We start from the raw sequence: 23,427 nt of genomic DNA, 5'->3' as shown, positions 1-23,427 counted from the left end.
TATAGGTGTTATTAATTATCTTCTTCTATATATATAAAAGAGGATGTTTGTATATATGTCATCGATAAACTCAGAAACTATTTGACCGATCATTATGAAAATTGGTATGCTTATGTATTTTATCAAGGAGAAGGTTTATATGCTATGCCCATTGATGTAACTCCCCACCAGGCGGCGCTGTCAAGTATCGACTTCCGCCCCGTTCAACCGATTCTCATAAAAATTGGTATGACCATGTATTTTTCCAAGGAGAAAACGAACATGCTATGTCCATTGATGTAACTCCCCACCAGGCGGCGCTGTCAAGTATCGACTTCCGCACCGTTCAACCGATTGTCATAAAAATTGGTATGACCATGTATTTTTCCACGGAGAAAACGAACATGCTATGTCCATTGATGTAACTCCCCACCAGGCGGCGCTGTCAAGTATCGACTTCCGCCCCGTTTAACCGATTGTCATAAAAATTGGTATGACCATGTATTTTTCCTCGGAGAAAACGAACATGCTATGTCCATTGATGTAACTCCCCACCAGGCGGCGCTAAAATTTATGACAATCGGTTGAACGGGGCGGAAGTCGATACTTGACATATCGACTTCCGCCCCGTTCAACCGATTGTCATAAAAATTGGTAACTTTTAGATATGGGCGATGGTAAAATTCCAGTTGATCCTTCAACACAGGAAATATCATTCCCACAGAATTTCTGTCAACTTCAGTCATCAATAGAAGATCTTGACAATAAAGTTTTTCCTAACATCGCCAGCAACTTTAAGAATCATGATTGGCTTTGTGAGCGTGCAATCCTAGCTCCTAAGAATGATGATGTAAATAAAATAAATGATAGGATACAATTAAAGATTCCTGGAACTTTTACGGAATATAAATCTATTGACACAGTTACAGAAGAAAATGATGCTATAAATTATCCAGTCGAATTTCTTAACTCTTTTCTTCTCTCTATAACCTGTTTTTGTCTTTATTATTTATAAATAAAAATAACATAAATTAAGCTGTCATTTCAAGCTGAGAAATTATTTTAATCGATTTTTAATTAAATATAGCTACAATTTTAATCTACATTTAATCATTTATTATTCACATTTCTTATTTACAATTATCGTTTTATTTTAATTCATTTTTTTTTAAATATAAATTTAATTTTATCTTATATTTTTAGAAAGAAGTTTATTTTATGAAAAATCCCTAATTTTTTTTTTTAATTAAATTTTATCTTTTAAAACATTAATTACATCTAAACGCGAGTGATAATATCATTAATAATTACCATGTCCAAGCTATTGGTTGTACAGGATATTGCAATAGTTGTCTCTGTTTCGTCAACGTAATCTTAGAAAATAATTTTTTTTATTTCAAACGCACTTCATCAATTAAAAAACTAAAAGTTATCATTTTTGCTTTAGTACTCACCGATTACTTGATTGGTAATTGTATATGACCAATTATTTTCACCAAACGCATTATCAGCATAACTGCACAAATTTTCGAAAGTATACCTAACCTACCCTTTTTGCGTAAAATATTTATTGAGCAGCTGATAACTTGTATATTATCAAAATATATAAAAGGCAAAGGTCACTGACTGACTGACTGATTGACTGATCTATCAACACACAGCTCGAACCACTTGACGGATTGGGCTGAAATTTTGCACACAGATAGTTATTACAAGCGTCCGCTAGGAAAGGATTTTTTTAAATTCCATCAGGGTTAAATATGGGATGAAAGTTTGTAAAAAATTCTTCATTTATCAATTTATTTTTCAAGCTACATCAATTAAACTTTGATTTTAGGTTTTCGATTTATAATAAAGAAATACGTATTTCATAGGGGATCAAAATTTATATGAAAGTTTCTGATTTTCTAAGTAATTTCCGTTCATATTTTTCTATAAGCAGCAAGACCTTTTTTTAACCCTTTGTAGTAAATTTACCAAATCAAAAATAAAACTTAACGTGAGCGAAGCCGCGGGCAAAAGCTAGTTTTTTATAAGTAACATACATCCTGTCAATATTGACGTACGAAAAATTGGTAGTATATCATTTTTATAATTTTCAACATTATAACAACATGAAAAGTAAAAACAAAAAAAAAAACCAAAACAGAAATTAACTCCACAGATTAAATAAAAAATAAATACTTAGAATTTACAATAATAAATTATTTATCCTAACAATAAGGATTATAATTCTGATAACTGCAACAATAATTAAATACGACGAACGCACCTTTAACTATTTTAAGCTACGTGCGTTTTTAAGCAATTAAAAATATCACTTGCGGTGAAAGAAATCATCGAGGTAACTTGCATGGTGTGGAGTCCACCAATCCGCACTGGGACAGCGTGGTGGACTACGTCCTTAACCCCTTCTCGTTGTGGTAGGAGAGCCGTGCCCTATAGTGGGTCGGTAATAGGTTGATATGATGAAAATGATGATGATGATGATTTGAATTATTTTCTTAACAATTTCAAAATATTTTTTTACAATCAAAAAGTAACTAATAGATTCTTTACATATTAAGACAGGCAAGAAAAAAAAGACGTTAGGAAAACCTTATAAAGAAACTTATAACGTGCCATAATTCACTTGAAATTTGTCATTTTCAGAGTACTTCCAAATGAACAGCTTTGAACAGTTCTGCATCAACTACTGCAATGAGAAGCTGCAACAGTTCTTTAACGAGCGTATCCTCAAGAACGAGCAGGAGTTATACCGGAGAGAGGGGCTCAATGTGCCCGAGATCAGATTCGTGGACAACCAGGATTGCATTGGTAAACTTCTAAATATCCTTTTTTCACAGTAAAACACTTAAATGTACGACAAATAATGCTACGGCAATACACACATCGCCATCTAGCGCCAAAGTAAGCGTAGCTTGTGTTATGGGTACTAAGATGACTGATGAATATCTTTATATATATATTTCTTGTGTGCGTGTGTATGTCACTGAACTCCTCCTAAACGGCCGAACCGATTTGAATGAATTTTTCGGTATGCGTTTGGGTGGCACCCTGGATGGTTTAGATTTACAAATCAGCCCGACAGATGGCGCTGGGGTCCGCTAGTTTTTATATACATAAATACGTTTGGCGGCACTTTGCAGGACGTGTTCCTTGCATGCGTTGCAAAGTGTTCCTCTGTTTATATGCGATGGTTTTCCACTTAACATCAGGTGGGCCATCTGCTGGCTCCGTTATTTATATTACTACTAGCGGACCCCAGCGCCATCTGTCGGGCTGATTTATGAATGTAAACCATCCAGGATGCCACCCAAACGCATACCGAAAAATTCATTCAAATCGGTCCAGCCGTTTAGGAGGAGTTCAGTGACATACACACGCACACAAGAAATATAATATACTAGCGGACCCCAGCGCCATCTGTCGGGCTGATTTGTGAATCTAAACAATCCAGGGTGCCACCCAAACGTATACCAATAAATTCATTCAAATTCGGTCCAGCTGTCTAGGAGGAGTTCAGTGACATACACACGCACACAAGAAATATATATATATAAAGATAATATAATATTTAAAGATAAACAAAAATTGTTCCCATTATTTTTAAAAGATCGCTCTTCAATGCAACCGTTAAGTGAACCGTATGTTTAGTTTTCGTTGGAATAGACAATTATAATAATTAATTTCAAGTAAATTAAAATTAATTTATTTCAGCATTCATACATGGGAAAAACTAAATGACCGAAAAATTCAATTGGATAATGAAATCTAAAATTATAATAAAAAATTTAAATTAATAAAATTATAAATCAAAATAATTGCTTTAATTAAAATTTATGTTTTAAATGTTACAGATTTAATTGAGAGCAAGAACCACGGAATATTCCATATCCTGGACGAGGAGTCCAAGTTGCCCAAACCGGATTACGGGCACTTCACTAACGCGGTGCATAAAGAGCTCAGTGGAAATGTTGCGAGGTACTACCACAGAGAACATTGTATAGAAGCAGACGTTTCTGTCCGGTAACCCATGATATCATCATCATCGACCCAACGGTCTTTTTCTCACAATGAGAAGGGTCTAGGCCGTAGTCCACCACGCTAGCTAAGTGTGGATTGGTGGACTTCGATAACATTATGACGGTTTCAGGCATGCAGGTTTCCTCACGATGTTTTTCTTCAACAAGCAAGTTATATTTAATTGTTCAAAATAATGATATAAGACAGAACATCAAGAAAAACTGGACAGACAACATCTGGCGAGCCGCCGGGAGCCGCTGGAGCCAAGCGGGTCCTGGACTGTGGATTGTGGGACTCCCTACAAGTCCAACACCCTACAAGTCCAACACCCTCCCTGTCCAGCAGTGAACGTCAATTGGTTGCATTGATGTTGATGATGGTGATGATGATGATAGAAAGTAACGTCAACTGGTTGCATTGATGTTGATGATGGTGACGATGATGATGATGATAGAAAGAAAATAAAAATAATCTTGAATGTTTGATTTCTCAGTGCCCGCCTCCAAGTGCCACGCGCGTCTCGTCTCAAAGCTCACCGCACACTGCGCGATCATGAGGGGTTCCTTTTGCGACATTTTGCCGGCGCGGTGTGCTATAACACTGTAAGTATCACACTACGAATTAACCCTTATTTTTTTTAAATCAGAGTTTATAAAAAATTTACTGACTACAAAGTATATCATGATTTTTATTGGTACTCATTGGTACCCTCTTTTCAAAAATTTTTTTTTTGAAGTTTTACTTCAATGTTTTTAAAAGGGAGTGAAATACTATGTACCGAAATGCATGGCGCGAAACCGAGTGAGAGGGGAATACATTGTCCGTCAGCTCACTTTTTACGATGCGGGGCCACACCGTCACGAAAAACCGACATCCTATAGTAATTTTAGTTTTTCTAAAAAAGAACACACATTCAGTGTACACTTTCAATTGTCAATCTCTGCGGGCTAATTCCGGTGATTTAATTGATTCAATTGTACAAAAATCTCAAATTTTAATGTTGAGTGAAACGTGGTGGTCCGATAATGAGATAATTAGATAATGCGTTATACTAAAACTTTCAATGTATTAAATACCTATCATCTATTGTAAGTGTGTTGACGGCCGATTGGCGCAGTGGGCAGCGACCCTGCTTTCTGAGTCCAAGGCCGTGGGTTCAATTTCCACAACTGGACAATATTTGTGTGATGAACATGAATGTTTTTCAGTGTCTGGGTGGTTCTCTATATATTATAAGTATTATTCATTAAAAATATTTACCAGTTATCTTAGTACCCATAAAACAAGCTACGCTTACTTTGGGACTAGATGGCGATGTGTGTATTTTCGTAGTATATTTATTATTATATATTATTATTATATTAATAGTGTAGACTCTCTACAAACGTAGAATAAGGCATAAGATAAAATTATTGAAAAGATAATTATCATGTTACACCAAAAAAGTATAACTTGTAACGCGTGTACATAAGTACACACTAGAAGAGCCGCGCGACTTCGTCCGCGAATGAGTCTACTAAAAAAAATTATCGTATGTCGAATATAAATGATTGCGAGATTCCAATATAAACGAATCCTAGGATTCTAGATCAATTTATCGCCCTCGAAACCCTCTGTATACTAAATTTCATGAAAATCGTTGGAGCCGATTCCCAGATTCCCATAATATATATTTCGATAAAACACGAATAAAATGACATTTTCTAAAAATGAATCCTAGCTAGATCGATTTATCGCCCCTGAAACGCCCTGAATACTAAATTTCATGAAAATCGTTGGAGCCGTTTCCGAGATTCCAATTATATATATACAAGAATTGCTCGTTTAAAGATATAAGATAAGATACATTTTTTTATAGAACCAATTCATAGAGAAGAACAACGACGCCTTGCACGCGTCCTTGGAGTTCCTGGTGCAAGAATCCAACAGCGGGCTCGTGCAGCAGCTGTTCGAGACCGTGGACAACAACAACGCGAAGGGGAAACTCAACTTCATCTCCGTGGGCGCCAAGTTCCAGACGCAGCTGTCACAGCTCATGGACAAGTTGAAGGAGAACGTGAGTATACTAGCACTGCACATGTGTCATACTTATTAAATCAAACTAGGGTGGAGATACAGGGAGTATATCTCTTTCTCTCCCTCTCTTATAGAAGAGAAACTCAACTCCATCTCCGTGAGCGCCAGTTTAAGGAGAATGTTAGTAGTTACTCTCTCACTGCACTTGTATCGTCGTAATTAAATCACGGTTGTAGGGGTGCGGGGTTTGTATTTCCCACGGTCGTTTTTTCTCTAATGGAGGAGACAGACGTGGCAGACTAAATTGACGGTAATGATTTATAACAATTTCGGGGTATTTCTCACCATCTCCATCTCCGTGAGGACCATGTTCCACAAGTTGAAGGAGAATGTAAGTATTCTCTCACTGCACTTTTATCATCCTAAATAAATCACGTTTGTAGGGGTGGGGGTTTTCATTTCCCACGGTCATTTTCTCTTTTATGGAGGAGAGATGGCAGACTAAATGGACGGTAATCAATCATTGTTTTTAGGTACTCACAGAATCTCTCTCTCGCTCTCTCTCTCATGGAAGAGCAACTCAACTCCATCTCCGTGAGCGTCATGTTCCACAAGTTGAAGCAGAATGTTAACACTCTCTCACTTCACATTTATCATCGTAATTGAATAACGGTTGTGGGGGTATTATTATTTATTTATTTCCCACGGTCTTTAGGCATGGCAGACTAAACGAAACAAAGTCTGAAGCTTGCGTGCCGAATGCTCTTAAATAGAGGGTAAAAAAGAGAAGACTAGGGTGTCAAAATATTAAAATTCAAATGACGTAATTCGCTCACGGCCCCTTAATTAAGTACGTACTGTATTGCATGTGATGCGTAACGTTCCAGGGCACCAACTTCGTGCGCTGCATCAAGCCCAACTCGCGCATGGTGGGGCGCGAGATCGAGGGTTCGCTGGTACTGACGCAGCTACAGTGCAGCGGTACGATCGCGGTCCTGGCGCTCATGGAACATGGCTTCCCGTCCCGCGCGCCCTTCGCCGAGCTACACAACATGTACAAGGCCTACCTGCCCGCCAAGTTGCAGACGCTCACGCCGAAGGTGTTCTGCCAGGTGAGCCGACTACGTGGTCTACTACGTGCGGGTGCGTGCGTGCGTCGCGTATCTTCTTACTTTGAAAGGACGCTTACCTCTCATGTTGTACTATCAGTGACCTAGTTATAGTGTAGGAGGATTCTTCGTCTCCCATTATACAGGGTAAAATAAAAAATACCAGGAAGGTATACCTTGCACACACCTGACACTCTTGGCACTATCCCGTTCTCTTGCTATCCTATCTACAAAGGTGGCCTGTAAGAGATTGCTTGCAGCAATAAGGCCGCCTTTGCATGACTACATTGTGTACTGTATACTCCTTACTGTTTCTTTTCCTGTATGTTATACATGCAATAAAGTGTTTCTTCTTCTTGTAGTTCCTATAATTAATACTAACAACGATTGTGTTACGACTTTTCGTAATTCTAGGGTTTATCCTTCACCGTTAAAGCGTGTCGTATTTATTTGCGTAAAACGCACATAACACTAAATTAAACTCAATCCCTCGTAAGGGAAACTGAGATCCTATCCCTACACCCATTATGCCCAAATAAAACAAACATCGTGTATGTTTTCAGGCAATCGTGCACAGCTTCGGTCTATCCGACAAAGACTACAAGTTTGGTGTCACGCGTGTTTTCTTCCGGCCCGGAAAGTACTCGGAATTCGATACCATCATGAAATCTGACCCGGAGAATTTGAAAGCCATAGTGGACTCCGTCTTGGCCTGGCTTGTCAAGTCCCGCTGGAGAAGGTCTATCTTCTCCGCTCTGTCTGTCATCAAATGTAAGTATCATACGTGCTAGGGTACCGATGACTTCGAATATGAAAATCTGATGACTCCTGTAAGACTTTGATCTGCCGATCAGTAGAAGGTTGCATAACATTATTCCAATCGCAGGTCCAGAATGGTAAATATGTTTATATGTGTATAGGTATTCCGAGTACCTATTTATAAATATATATAAACACAGGCAGGAATCAGTTGTCGGGAGGGCGTTCCACATATTAACGTATCAGAAACGTGGTTTACAAATGTTTCGTACGTGTTGATTGAATATTAACGTTATAAGTAATTTAAGACCAATGAGGCAGTCTTGATCAGATAAGGTCTAACAACCTTCGATAACAAGCGAGAAAATCGCATAGTATACCTACTGAACTGATACAGTTTATAAATGAAACATGGTATATTAAATTATATTTCTATTTACAGTAAAGAACAAAATCCTCTACCGGCGGCAATGCCTAGTCACCGTACAGAAGGCTGTCAGGGGCTACTTAGTCCGTCGCCAGCATCAGCCTCGATACCGCGGCATCACCAAGATCAAATCACTGGAGAACAATCTGAAAGAGATGGAAGCTGTCATTCCCCAACTGAAGAAAGAGAAAGAAAATGCTAAGAAGAACATCGAGAACTTGAGGAATTCCATCAGGGGCGCTTGCACTACTATCAAGGTACATTCCTATGTCGAGGAGGCAACCAGGTTTTAGCATCTCTTTCTCTTTCCAATGCCATGTAAAAAGCACAGTAATTATTGTATAAAAATTAATAACAATCATAAAATAGCTACTATACATAAATATGAATGTTATAATATAGCGATTTCCCGCTACTTCATCCGGATGCAATTAATGATAAGTGTATTATTCCCATTCAAACTTTCACCGCTATTCTACAATCCACCGCGTTACATAGCCCGCCTTGTCTGCCTGACTACTGAGCCACAGCAATTCGGTACATAAGCCCTTCTCTTTCCCTTGGACGAATCAAAAGGGACCCACAGAAACCTGGAGTGTGACATCACACACGTGAAGGTCCTACCTAGCATCCATAAGTTCAATCTTTAAGTTATTACGTTGCTAGTACATTGTTATCACAATAATATATATATACTTGGATGGGTGACCGCCTGGGAACACCGCGTGTTGTTGGCTTTTTTTTTTGTAATGTTAACAATTATTCTTTTTTATTAACTTTTTTTTATTTATTGATGATTGCATTAAAACAATCTGTAATGATCGTCGAAATCTTAAAATACACTTGTGTTGTATATGTGTTCCGCTAGATGTCAATTGCTTTTACATAGTTTTCCTATGTATCGATAGATGTCGCTGTTTATTTTCTTCAAATAAATACATCGCGCTTCGAAGATTTTCTGCCTTAGAATCACTACCTGGGACTATTACATATCAGTTATCGCTTCTCGGCCTTTTGGCTAAGATCAAAGTGTAGTATCTGTTCTTTTCAGCTTAATATCTGAAAGTTCCCACAATGTGGGACCAGTATATTAAACTGATTTTTGTAAACCGACGGGATGTTCGGGGCTCGCTCCACTCCCGTCACGGGTCGGCCCGGCATTGTAGTGCCGCCGGGATCGGCCCACTTAATAAAATTAACTCTCCACTGGCGGCCACCTACAGCGTAAGGATCTCCTTTAAAAAGAAGAGTGTAGTCCGCCACGCTGGCCCAATTTGGATGGTTGAGAACATTACGGAGAACTCTCAGGCATTCTGGTTTAGTTAACGATGGTTTCCTTTACTGTTGAAGCAAGTGATATTTAAATTTATTAAAACGCACATATTATGTTAGAATTGCGTGCTGGGATTTGAAACTAACTCCTATCCATAAATCTATCCAAGTGTTACAGTAATATTATAAAGTGGGTAAATAATAAAACTTTTGGTAACCATAAATTCATATTGGCTAGATATTTATGTTCATGGCATTGAGTTGGTGTTTTTTTTTTGATATAAATACGACTGCATTATCGATTAAAATTGTTAATAATGAATCTGGGAAAACTAAATCTCGAGACGGAAATTTTGAATGAATTATTAATAATAATATGGTAACTACTGATACAGAAGTTGCAAGTACTTTTGAAAACCTTTTTCAGAATGTTCCTATTTTGTTAACAGATTCACTAAATTCCTCACCTACTGCAGCTCAGAATTTATTAAGAGGCAACATTAATGAGTGCAAAGTTTTATTTCATTTCAAACATATAGATGCATCGGATATCATAATTTTTAAGACTGATAGGAGTAAAGATAACTCTGACGAAGTAAACCGTGTTATGTCGCATGAGTCGCACTGGTTTACAGTTAACAACTTACTTTTAAATGCAAAAAAAACAAAGTGTGTCGAATTTATCTTACCAAATGTAAAGAAAATTGATAAAAATATAACGATAAATGGTGAATCACTAAAAATAGAGACTTCCACAGTTTTTCTGGGCGTGACCTTGGATAATAAGCTACAGTGGGGTGCCCATATAGATTCACTAGCGGGTAAACTAAGCTCGGCTGCCTACACAGTCAGAAAAATTAGACAGATTACTGACGTTGAAATAGCTAGGCTAGTTTATTTTGCGTACTTTCATAGTGTTATGTCCTATGGAATCTTGTTATGGGGTAAAGCAGCTGATATCGAAACTATATTTATATTGCAGAAAAGAGCTGTACGGTCAACATATAAACTTAAATCACGCGAATCCCTCCGTGAGAAGTTTAAAGAAATAGGCATATTTACTGTAGCTTCACAATATATTTATAACAATATAGTATTTGTAAGACAACATATTAGTCTTTATAAACAAAAAGTGGACATAAACAGTCGACTTACAAGAAATGGTCATAAATTAGTGTCATCTGCATATCGTCTGCGTAAGGCACAGGGATCATTTGTGGGATTAAGTATACGCTTTTATAATATGATTCCTAAGGTGATTTTGGACCTGCCAATGCACAAGTTTAAAGAATTTGTTAAAACACATTTATTACAGCGAGGTTACTATACAATTGATGAATTTTTTAATGACAAGGTTGCTTGGAAGCATCCGGCTCGGCTTTCAGCTCTCACAAGATAGAAAAATGAATGTTAAAATGCAAAATGTAAATTGTTGATGTTGGAAAAGAGCAACTGCTGAGTTTCTTGCCGGCTTCTTCTCGGTAGAATCTGCCTTCCGAACCGGTGGTAGAATCACTACAAACACACAGACTTGACGTTTCAAAAGTGCTTATATTAGGCCTACTTGAAATAAATGAATTTTGAATTTTGATGCACCTCAGTCCTACGTGGACTCGTACTATGCAAAGATACCACCCAGTGTTTATTTATATTTATTTCTATTACATATTATTGGTCCATTTTATTTTTATTTATTATTTATGTACCATAAATTGTGATTGTGAACATAAGATACATGAAGTGTACAAAGTCCATTATACATGTACGGTCCTGTTTTACTATACCTTTTAAGTATTTTTAAGCATAAACGAGGAAATAGATCGTCACGCCACAGTTTATGATTTCTTCGATCATTATACCGATACCTCATATATCTTTGAGAGTGGATTATAGAAGATCTTAAAATTAAAAATTGCACAGTGTAAATTAGCCTGTTTCTCGTGGATTATAGCAAACTATTTGTTCGCTTTTATTGCGGTTTTTAACAAATCCACTTGGGACCGTTTGTTTTACTGCCATAAAAAGAAGCCTATGTTATGTACTCCGCTTCCTTCTGCCAAAAATCAAGTTGATTGGTTACTTAGTTAAGGCGTGAAGTACAAATAAATAAACACACTTTCGCATTTTTTATATAAGTAAGGATTAAGTTTAACGTACATTGCACGGATATAAATATAAATATTATACATACACATAGCCATCTAGCCCCAAAGTAAGCGTAGCTTGTGTTATGGGTACTGAGATAGCTGATGAATATTTTGTATGCATATAATACACATAAATACTTATAATATACAGATAAATACCCAGACACCCAGCAGTTAGTCATTAAGTATTTTCTAACATAAGAAATCAAACTGTTGCAGACAAATCCGAAAATAAGCCGAACAGATATTGACAAGCTATACACGAAACTCACAAAGGATGTGGAGTCTCAGATGGCAGCACTACAAAAGGCGATGATGGATCAGAAGAATAGGTTCGTACCATATATCTCTCGCATCTCTTATAGACGTTCAATAGGGCTCTTGCCACCAAAGATATTCCCGCTCTCATTCAGCCATCAGGAATAAGCCGGGATTATGGTAAGAGACCTGATCGCTTGTAAGTCATCATCATCATCATCATCATCATCATCATCATCATCATCATATCAACTTATTACTAGCCCACTACAGGGCACGGGTTATGTTTTACAATGAGAAGGGGCCCACCACGCTAGGCCGGTGTGGATTGGTGGACAAAGTCGTAAGTATGCATCTTAAATAGAGATTTACTACCTATTTTTTCGTTTACTGTGGATACCCTGGGGCCATGAAGTCTTAGTACAAAATAAATCTTGCGAGATTACCTACATCGCGGTTGATTGCTTCACCTGGTGACATTTGGCTGGCTGGCTCATTTTTTAGGGAACGAATTAGTCTGGCTGTTCGGTGCGGAAATTCACTCGGTGTGCGTAACCTGACAGTACGTCTGTAAATACGCACAAGATAAGCTACCAAAAATGGACTCTACGGATGATATTTTATTTTTATTATATATATATGACCTTTTTGTGAATATTTCCAGGGAAGAGCAAGAGAGGTTACGTAGAATCGAGGCGGAGATGCGAGCCGCAGAGGAAGCTAAGCAAAAGGAGCAAGAACGTATAAAGCAAGAAGAGGAGCACCGAAGACTGTAAGTGATTTTCGTTCTTCTACTACGTTCTCCTATCAGAAATTCTTTTGATAATTCCTCCAAGTGTAGATAAAAAACACTAATAAAAATAATAAAACTATAAAACAATGTGTCATCTCTTGTTTCAAACGTGTCTCATTATAATATGGACCACTGAAAAAGTAGATCGAAACTACAACGTTTCCTACTAGATGACACAACAGTCGCTATAAGACTGATGTGGAAGGCATATACTAATATCGGCATCGACGGTAGAAGAGCCGTAGCTTAATTGGTGAAAGCGCTCAGGCCGCGATTGCTAGGGAGTCGCAGGTTCAAATCCTGTCGGTTCCGCAAATTTTTATATGCAAGACACAAGCTACGCTTACTTTGGGGCTAGATTTGTAGTAGGAATATTGTCGTAGTATATTTATTATTATTATTATTTATTGATTTGTATTATCAACAGTAAAGCGGAAATGGAAGCTCGTCGCAAGGCTGAAGAAGCGGAAAGGCTTAAGCTGGAAGAACAGGATCGCATCGCGGCGATGAAACTTCAGCAGCAAATGGAACAGGCTGCGAAAGCCGACCAGGAGAACAGAGAAAGGTAAGAGGTCAAAACTAACCAGAAAAGTGGCAAGTAGTATTTCTTACTGTGGAGAGCAGAATAACAAGCTTCGACTTTTAACCTCACGTGTCACTAAAACCGAGAAACGAAAGAGGCTGTGTGCGTGCAAAAGGAACCGGGGCACCCATTTTGAACAAGATTTGTAATTATGCGTTTTCAAATAAATTGTGGGTAAGTAAAAGTAAAGCCAATTTTCACGTCTTTCCAAAGGTAACGTACACAAAAATGTTCTGAATGTTCTTTCAAACTAGAACTTTTTAAAATTTATGTTTTCTGTAAAGTTTTGTGACATTATTCATTTATTTTATCAATTTGTATGACAGACTCCATACATTTTTTTTTATGCAAGTTCACGATAAAGTGGCAATAAAAAGATATACCTTGCCATTCCAAGACCAAAACACGAAGTATAATGGAATTACTTCAGCTTACTGTTATCTCAATGGAGTATTGAAATGTTACCATCAGATAATGAAAAAAAAAAAAGGGTTATTGGACATTATTTTTAGGTACAATTTTTTTTGCCAAAAATCGGCATCCAAATTCAAATTCATATCGTTTATTTGCAGATTGGTTTTACATTGTTGGTAGACAATATAGGGACAAACAATCCGCCTTAGAAGGCATGCAAAAAATATATATGTTCGTACACTAATTCCTACTTACTATAATAATACTACCCTAAATCAATCGACATTATTAAAATAAGAATAAAATTTAAGACTGATATCAAAATTAAAAATATCTAATCAATTATTATTCATGTCAAATTATAATCACTGTAAATGTCAAACCTATAATATTGTGTCTGTTAATAAAGATTAATTAAATAGTTCAAACAAACTAAAAAACACGCTTGGTATAAAAAAACTAAGCTAATTTATAACAAACTAATCTAAAACAGCGTTAACAGCTTTTTTTAGTTTTTCTTGACCTATTATTTTTATTAGAGCAAAATTAATCCGTAACCCATACACCATCAAAGAGATAAATAGAGAACAAAGAGAGAAGTTAAAGATAATGGTTGGAAATTAAAATGAACATCATACCTGCCTTAGTGTCTATAGCTGAAAATTATATAAATTAACAAAAATCTTATTTTACAAATTAAACAAGTAACAGCTAACACCCTCTACCATCCAGCCATACCAGCTTAATGTTTTCTGTGGAATTTGTTAGGTACACGCCATAGGTTTTTTACATTTGGGTCTAGATGGCGCTGTAGTAATTAGTAAAAAATCATAAAATTAGTAAATCTTATTTTTTATAGTGAAAATTGGAATAATCTTCTCAGATTAGTGTATTGTCATCGGTCCTCGATATGTCTACAAAGTTTGGAAGAAATCTGGCCGTTTAAAGTGGGTCAAAATCGCGCCCAAAGAAGTCGGTTACAAACAAACATACAAACATACAGGTGAAGCTAATAAAAAGCGTGTAAAAAAAAAACACAAAAATTTACATATCTCAAAAACGAATCACTATCGGCTAGTGTGACCACATGACAAAATCTATCGCAAATGAGCTTTACTTCTATCCCTCCAAAGGAATGTATCGAATTTCCAGTAACCCGGTATATGACTGTGTAATGGAATTGTTACCGATTTCCCTCTTCAGGTTAGAACAAGAGCGGAGGGACCACGAGATGGCAGTACGACTTGCAAAAGAAACCAACGGACACGTCGAAGGATCCCCACCACAGTTGAGGAGGTATTATCAAAATAATTATGCACAATTTAAAAACGTTATACTTTTTATATTAAGGAAAGAAATAAATACTATGTGTGTTTATGTGTTATTGAAATGAAACCTCTTTAAGTACATTCGAGAAACTAAAATTAGTGGCGGAAGTAATGAAGATTTTACCGCTTCTTGAGCTCTTAGCTGGTCCTGTCCTGTCTGGTGGTCTCTTAGAGGTTGCCTGTGAGATTTTGTTTGCAGCAATAAGGCGGTCTATGCATGCCTTATTTTTTTTTTTTAATTTTTTAACTTTCCATCTTATTTTATGTCTTTTTTTTCTTTATTATTCGATTACAAGTTAGCTCTTGACCGCAATCTCATTTGCTGGTAAGTGATGATGCAATCTTAGATGGTAACTGGCTTTCCTGTTAGGTGTGTAGCAGTTATATTAACATATATCCGAATCGGTTTCTACGTGATATCGTACTGGAACGCTAAATCGTTGGGTTGTAACTAGCCACGGCCGAAACCTCCCACCAGACCAGACCACAGAAAATTCAGAAATTATAAATTTCCATCTCCCCTGCGGGGATTGAACCTGTGAAGTGGGAGGTCCCACTTAAAATTACAGCGCAAAAATGTCTATTTTAAAGTTTGTGTGTAATAGATTATTTCTTCTTCTCCTTATAGTCGTTACAACACACAATTCATCCTGACTTTGAGTTTCTTATGTTATACACACTTACGAGCATAATATAAAAATGCATTAAAGAAGTTTCAATTCTGTCACACATACCTTGTTCAATAGCAATAGCAATAGCATAAGAAAAAGATTTTAAGAGGTTTTCGATTTCTTATCTCTCCTTTTAATCACGCAAAATGCCTTTTAAAGAAAAGCACATATTATCTTTCTGTATGATGGTAGCAAAGTCATAAGTATATTATAAAAATTAAACTTAATTTGCTATAGTCTGCGCTATAGGAGAATCTGAATTTATGATTTCTTCAATCCTTATACTCCACACCAAACAGATCTTCGACAATGTACCCTCTGCGCATGAATTATTTATTGTAAAGTCAACATCTGATGATGAGCGAAACATGTGAAGCGGGTACATTGCCGAAGATCTGTTTGGTGTGGAGTATAAGGATTGAAGAAATTATACACGGACTATAGCAAATTAAGCTTGATTTTCATAATATCATTCAATATAGCTCCTTTGTATATCTAGAGTATTCGCAAAGATTCTCTTCGTCCAATTAAAATAAATAAATAAATATACTACGACAATACACACATCGCCATCTAGCCCCAAAGTAAGCATAGCTTGTGTTATGGGTACTAAGGTGACTGATGAATAATTATATGAATAATATACATAAATACTTATACTATATAGATAAACACCCAGACACTGAAAAACATTCATGTTCATCACACAAACATTGTCCAGTTGTGGGAAACGAACCCACGGCCTTGGCCCAGAAAGCAGGGTCGCTGTCCACTGCGCCAATCAGCCGTCAATTATACTGCGACTTAAGAAATAAGTTAATGGTTGGCGCGCCGTGTGGTGAAGACATTTCAAAATACAGTTGTCACCACCTCTTCTAGCGGCGAAGAACGGGCCGCAGCGTCATCCGTGCAACTACTACCATCCAATGCGATCACCGATCCGTCTGCCCAGCAAACCCTCTCGTTGGGAGAGGTCATTAATCCAGCAGTGGACTGTCATAAGAATGATTGTCAGTTCATATATTTTCGTTGTATTTTGTATAGTAAATTGTAAGATGACTTATTAATGTAATGAAATGTTCAGTAATATTGTGGTATTTGCACAGTTTCCCCTCTATGGAGTCGATGAACGGGGAGAATAAGTTGAACAGGTACCCTGGAATTAACAGAGATTATTAGACTTCTTTTTTTTAATTTCTCTTTCTCGCTGCACTGCATTTTTTTATCTGTGTCCTCTTTCAATGTTTCGTTTATTGAAAATAATAAAATTAAGTAACATTTTTAAATTAATAGTTTACCTGAATAAACTCTATAAATTATTGATGAGTGGATTTAGAATAGAATATACCTTTATTTGCATAATACACATGTTTACATAGATTTTTTAAATATCAATTACGAATTCACAGTGTACTTTTTGCCATTACCTGGCGTGCAGAGATTGCAATTAACATATAGAAAAATTAAAAACATGCAATTGTAATGAAATACAAAAAAGTGTCGATGATTATTATATATTTATAATGTTCTTTCGTAATTTTAAAAAAGGCTTTATAAAAATCTACATTAGAAGAGCAAAAATATCTGTATAAATAAGTATAGCTATATAGTTTATACATTTAAAAGAAAAGCAAATCTATGTTTATTTGTCCTTAAAAGCACGTCTTTGTCATTGTATTATTCATTTTAAGGTTTTAATAACGAAAATTGAATGAAAGAGCATGTTTGTAAATTTATCACTCCTTCCCTTAAAATCATAATTACAATTCAAAGTAACAGTACTTATCTTGTACATAACTTACGAAATTTATTATTGCTATACTTATTCGTACATATTCGTAGTTATGGGTGTGACAATGTGTGGTAAAATAAATAAAATAAACGAAATAAATAAATAAAGAGTTATATATAAACTGAATATTGACAGAGGACTCTTAACATCACTAACTCTTAACACTCCGGCTAAAGCTTCTTATTTCTTTATGCACGAGGTTTGAATATAAAGCAATTTCATACTTTAAAAACCCGGTCACTTTATCACACGTGATATCGTATCAAGAGCCGTTACCGTCGACTTTTTAGTTGTTGTTAAGCTTTTTGTGACAGCTCATTCAGGGGAGTACGGCTACCATGGTTATCTGAAGGGCGGTGTAATTACAGGCACAAGAGCCTTAACACCTACCCCTCGAGTTGATGGACACAGGCATTTGGCGGCGTGTTCCTTGCATGCCTCACGAAGTGTCGCTTTGTTTATTAGTTTTGTATTTCACTTCAGTAAGGTCAAGTCCATTACTACTTGCTACAAAAAGATAAATGAGTCTCAGCGTAACCGACTGAACACATTTTACAAGCTTTTTTTTTCATTTAAATATCTTTACACCTGCATATGTGGGTGTCTATCGGCACATTTATTGTGACACTTGAGAAGCACTATTCGGTCCAGGGAAACTGATCAAAGCGTGAAATAAAATGTTTTTAAACAATAAAGAACCGACTTTGTTATACAACTTAAAAGCAAGAAATAAATATTTTCTACAGCATTTTTAAGTCAGTGCCATGTAAAATTGACAAAATTATTGGTATTCTCCTTGCTACTATAAAAGAAGGAATACGAATCATATGACATACCTATACATAGTAACTTTCTACATTTCACTTGGCACCGACTTAAAAGTGTTCCAGAAAATATTAATATCTTGTTTTTTAGTTGTATAACAAAGTCGGTTATTTTTTGTCATAAAAACTTTTTTATGAATAATATACCTAAATACTTTTAGTATATAGATAAACACCCAGATGCTGAAAAACATTCATGTTCAACGCACGAACATTTTCCAGTTGTGGGAATCGAACCCACAGCCTCAGACTCGGAAAGCAGGGCCGCTACCGTTCTTATTTCGGCAACATTAAGTCGGCGGTTATAGCTCGATATCTTAACTCTTTTTTTGGCAATTTGATACTGTCTAGCGGTTGTATGATATTGCTTTGTATGTATATGGTATATTTTTTCTAGTAACTACAACTGTTATTAATTTTAGCATGTACATAACTATTGTATTTTTAGCTGTAGACTATTGTAACTCTTTGTTTTTATGTTGAAGAAAAGCATACGTATACTGCATTCAGCAAAAATCACTCGACTGTAAATATTTTTTCTAGATTTTTAACTTAAACTTATTTGCAATCTGTTCAAAATATCTGTATAATATAGAAGTTAATAACAAATGAAACAAGCTACAGTCGCTATAAGACTGATATAAATGCATATACTAATTTCGGTATTGGCAGAAGGAGAGCCGTAACTCAGTGGTCAAAGCGCTCAGGCGAATGCCAGACAGTCGCCGGTTCAATTCCTGTAAAAAAAATTATATGCATTTAAATTTAGGTAGTAAAAACACTATTTAAAAAATATAAAAATTATACAAGGTTGTAAAGTTTTAAAATGCTACAATTGAAGACATTCGCAAAAGTTTGGAATACCATATTTTATCTGATTCTTGTTTTTATCTTGGCCATCAGATTTTTAAATGGCAGTCAATCACCCATTTGTTGTATTGGAATTTAAAAAACTTTTACTATTTTCACTATTTATTACCTGTCAACGTATTTTTAATTGTTATTGTTTTGTGTTATTTTGGCAAAAAGTGCATTAGATGCCGAACCTTAAATAATATAAAATAGTTGAATTTTAATTGTAATTTAATTTATTCTAATTTTAATTTTTGAGTTTAATTAATTATTATTTATTTTTTTATAAATCTGAGTTCTTTTATATTCATTTTATTTTAATCACTCAATTTTGTATATCGGTCCCCGACCTGAAATAGAATAATTTTATTTATTATCTTTATCCCTTAATTGTGTGCATCAAATAATTTATCTTTTTATCTAATTACACCAATCAATCAACATGGATATAACTCCATGTTGTAGTAAATCAATTGTAGCATTTTGAACTGTATTTCCTAAACATTAAAGTTCAATCGTAATATTTTTATAACTTAACCTTAGGTCAGAACGTGTACGCATGCAGCAAGCGATGCAGGGAAAACAAAAGCACGATCTTTCAAAGTGGAAATATTCTGAACTACGTGACACAATCAACACTTCTTGTGACATCGAACTTCTTGAGGTACCGTACAAATTTGTCGTACTTTATCGACGGGTTCCGTAAAATCACTTCTTTACAGGAGAGCAAGAAGTGGGAATAACATTTTTGACTCTCCGAGAGTGTGTGAGAGTGAGATAAAATTCTCCTATTATATTATGCTTGGGTCCAAATGCCGTAAACACAGTATTAAGAACATGACTAGATGATCTTTCTCCTAGTACTCCTAGTACTACTGTAACTACTTTTTTTTCTTTGGTGTACAATAAAAGTGTATTCATTCATTTATTAATAGTGGTTAAAACCTTTGTGATGTTAATCCAGTCTTTGACACTATGGAGGCTTAACTTGTAGTTTTCACTGTCCAGGCTTGTCGGCACGAGTTTCACCGTCGGCTGAAGGTATACCACGCGTGGAAGGCAAAGAACGCGCGGAAATCCACAATGGCCGAACAGGAGCGGGCCCCGCAATCCATCATGGATGCCGGTATGTAAATATGCGTAACTTCTCCGATCGCCGGACGTAAAGAAAGAAAAAATATATATATTTTTGACATTGCACCACACATTACAATATCAACGAAACCACGTGTGTTATGTGTGGCACAACCTAGAAAAAAGGTGCCAGCTCAGCATTTTGCTGCATGCTCCAGTGAGAGCATACAGCGCTGATTTTCAGTTGGCAACTTGTACCAGGTGACCCCACGGAAATGCGTAGCCATCTACTGACCATAACAAGAAAACAATCGAAAAAAAAAACAAAAATGAAAAATACAGCAATAATATGAATACTACTAAACTAATTAAATAAACGCAAAACTATAATAATTATAACTATAATAAAACTAACATATATTTATATAAACTTAAAAATTAAACTCTTATATCTCTAACTACTATATCGATATATGTACGTTACATATATCGATAACTGATTAAGATACACAGTGTAAAAAGTTGTTATATATAATATTAAAATTTATGTTAAGTTTACAGACTATCACTAGAGAAAAGATGACTATATATATATATATATAGTCATCTTTTCTCTAGTGATAGTCTGTAAACTATATATATATATATATATATATATATATATATATATATATATATATATATATATAACCATCTTCCTTCAAAAAAGGAAAGGATCGATTCGGATATTTTTTTATGTATATTCGGCCATAACTCCATTTATTAGAAAATTATACGTCAGGATTAGCAAAATTCTTTGTTCGAGTGTGGTTTATTCCGAAATTGTACCGTTTACATTTCATACAGATCCGATGAATATTTTCTGAGACTGGAAAAGAACATAGCTGTTATCCCGATTCCTTTAGTAGTTCCCGAATTGGTTTGGAATTTGGTATGCATGTCACCTATGCTATGGAAAAGGACGACGACTTTCTATACCGATCTCCCAAACAGTTCCCGCAGGGTGATTACGTATCTCGCGACAGGCGTAAATCTTGCAATCACTGCTGTCAAACGTTACGTTTGTTTATCTAATGAATGGATCATTGACGTTTGACAGCAGTGATTGCAAGTTTTACGCCTTTCGCAAACCTGTCGCGAGATAAATAATCACCCTGCCGTGGAATTCTAAAGTAAGCTAGTAATAAATAAATTCAGCTTATGGGGTTACATTTTCTATCAAAGTTAGTATTTTTCGCGACTTAAAGCTAGTTCTAGTTGTGTAACATAGTATTCGAGCTTTATATAAATGTAAAATTTAGTATTGAAGTCGGGTTTTTTTTTTGTTACAAAATTTTTCTTGTCTTCTCAAGTAAAAGAGATTTCTTTTGCAGCAAAAACACCGCGTCTCCCTCAGAAGGGTGATATACTAGGCGCAAGGCATCGATACTTCCGCATTCCGTTCGTAAGACCGGGCGGCGGTGCCGGAGGCGAGGGAGAACGTCGCGGCTGGTGGTACGCACACTTCGACGGGCAGTACGTGGCGCGACAAATGGAGTTGCATCCCGACAAGACGCCAGTACTGCTGCAGGCTGGTACGTTATACACACACACACACGCGCGCGCGGGTTTGTTTCACTGTGTAACTAATAATTTGTCTGTCATCTATTTATTTAGTTGTTGTTTTCGACGAAAACAATACGGGTGCAGCAAATAAAATGCGTGTAAAAATAATTGACGTTTATTTATTTATTTATTAAGAGCACTAACAACATGCATATTACACGTTTTTAAACATGGCACATAGCATTGACAAAGCGTTATGTAAACTTAATTTGACATAAAATTCAACTGGTCATGGAAGATATCAATGCCAGTTAACTTGTTAGATAGCTCGTTGTATTTCGCACAAATACGTATAATAGGCGCTTGTTTTCCGAGATGGGATTTAGTAAATGGTATATGAAAAAATGTTGTGGATTTGCAACATCTGTTGTACCGGTGCCGGACAGTCAGAGATATATGACTGAGAAGGTATTTGATGTAAAAAACACAGATCAAGAATATTTCGCAGAGATGTCATTTTAAACGCTACTGAGTTGCAATTTATATTTATTTTTTAGATCTTTTAACTTGAGTTAATTTTAAGTACTTTCACAATATTTTAAGTAGCTATAACTTTTCAGTGTTGGTCATTCCTATTTTTAGACTTACACTATTCATAAATCTTTTAACTTTTTTATAATTTTTATTAGTGTTTTTACCTACACTTGGAGGAATTATCAATTTATAAATTTAAAATGCATATAAAAAATTTCGGAACCGACAGGATTTGAACCTGCGACTCTGGCATTCGCGGCCTGAGCGCTTTCTCCAATTAAGCTACGGCTCTCCTACCGTCGATGCCGAAATTAGTATATGCCTTTCACATTTTAATCTTATAGCGACTGTAGCGTCATCTAGTAGGAAACGTTGCAGTTTCGATCTACTTTTTTCAAAGATCCATATTTCTTCTTCTCGATCCTTCTTTCTTTTAACTTTGTATTATACTTCCCGTGTGAGCATTTTCCTTTCTTACTATGTAAATTCTATCTGTGAAAACTTGTAATTGGCTTATACTTGATTACTTTACTTTCATTTTTTTTATTTTCTGTTATTAGCTGTAAGTTTTCCTGTACAATAAAATAAAATAAAATAAAATAAAATAAAATAAATTTGTCAGGTGTGGACGACATGCAAATGTGTGAACTGAGCCTAGAGGAGACGGGCCTGACTCGGAAGCGCGGAGCGGAGATCCTAGAGCACGAGTTCGAGCGCGAGTGGACTCGCCACAACGGCCCGTCCTACGTGCCACCGCACTCGCGCATGCGCTAACCAGGCAAGTTTTCCGTTTCCGATGTCTTGACAACAATAACCTCACTCTCGGATTTCCATATTTATATTTTGTAATAAATAAATATACTACGACAATACACACATCGCCATCTAGCCCCAAAGCAAGCGAAGCTTGTGTTATGGGTGCTAAGATAGCTGATGAATATTTTTATGAATATAATACACATAAATACTTATAATATACAGATAAACACCCAGACATTGAAAAACATCCATGTTCATCACACAA

At 36.0% G+C, this 23,427-nt stretch overlaps 1 protein-coding gene and 1 non-coding gene across 4 annotated transcripts in view; both read left to right on the top strand.

The window, feature by feature from the left end:
- The window catches only part of LOC120626464 (myosin heavy chain 95F), an 89,822-nt gene that overhangs the window by 52,060 nt on the left and 14,335 nt on the right, over window positions 1–23,427 (top strand). Inside the window, exons 10-25 of one of the 3 annotated variants that reach the window (XM_039893992.1) lie at window positions 2,632–2,796; window positions 3,840–3,963; window positions 4,499–4,607; window positions 5,864–6,061; window positions 6,909–7,133; window positions 7,694–7,901; window positions 8,332–8,573; window positions 11,955–12,067; window positions 12,658–12,765; window positions 13,214–13,351; window positions 14,987–15,079; window positions 16,889–16,933; window positions 19,794–19,914; window positions 20,259–20,376; window positions 21,698–21,898; window positions 23,026–23,150. In XM_039893992.1, the coding sequence (XP_039749926.1) occupies window positions 2,632–2,796; window positions 3,840–3,963; window positions 4,499–4,607; window positions 5,864–6,061; window positions 6,909–7,133; window positions 7,694–7,901; window positions 8,332–8,573; window positions 11,955–12,067; window positions 12,658–12,765; window positions 13,214–13,351; window positions 14,987–15,079; window positions 16,889–16,933; window positions 19,794–19,914; window positions 20,259–20,376; window positions 21,698–21,898; window positions 23,026–23,150 (2,333 nt within the window). Of the gene's footprint in view, window positions 1–2,631; window positions 2,797–3,839; window positions 3,964–4,498; window positions 4,608–5,863; window positions 6,062–6,908; window positions 7,134–7,693; window positions 7,902–8,331; window positions 8,574–11,954; window positions 12,068–12,657; window positions 12,766–13,213; window positions 13,352–14,986; window positions 15,080–16,888; window positions 16,934–19,793; window positions 19,915–20,258; window positions 20,377–21,697; window positions 21,899–23,025; window positions 23,182–23,427 lie in introns of all 3 variants that reach the window. The other 2 variants (XM_039893990.1, XM_039893991.1) reach the window with 2 other exon arrangements.
- On the top strand, window positions 9,315–9,507 carry LOC120626642. Its single transcript, XR_005658871.1, has one exon. It is a non-coding gene; the product is annotated as a U2 spliceosomal RNA (small nuclear RNA).

Source organism: Pararge aegeria, chromosome 9, assembly GCF_905163445.1.
Source record: "Pararge aegeria chromosome 9, ilParAegt1.1, whole genome shotgun sequence".
Classification (NCBI taxonomy): Eukaryota; Metazoa; Arthropoda; class Insecta; order Lepidoptera; family Nymphalidae; genus Pararge; species Pararge aegeria.
The sequence above is the reverse complement of the archived record's forward strand: the minus strand, read 5'-3'. Positions and strand labels throughout refer to the sequence as shown.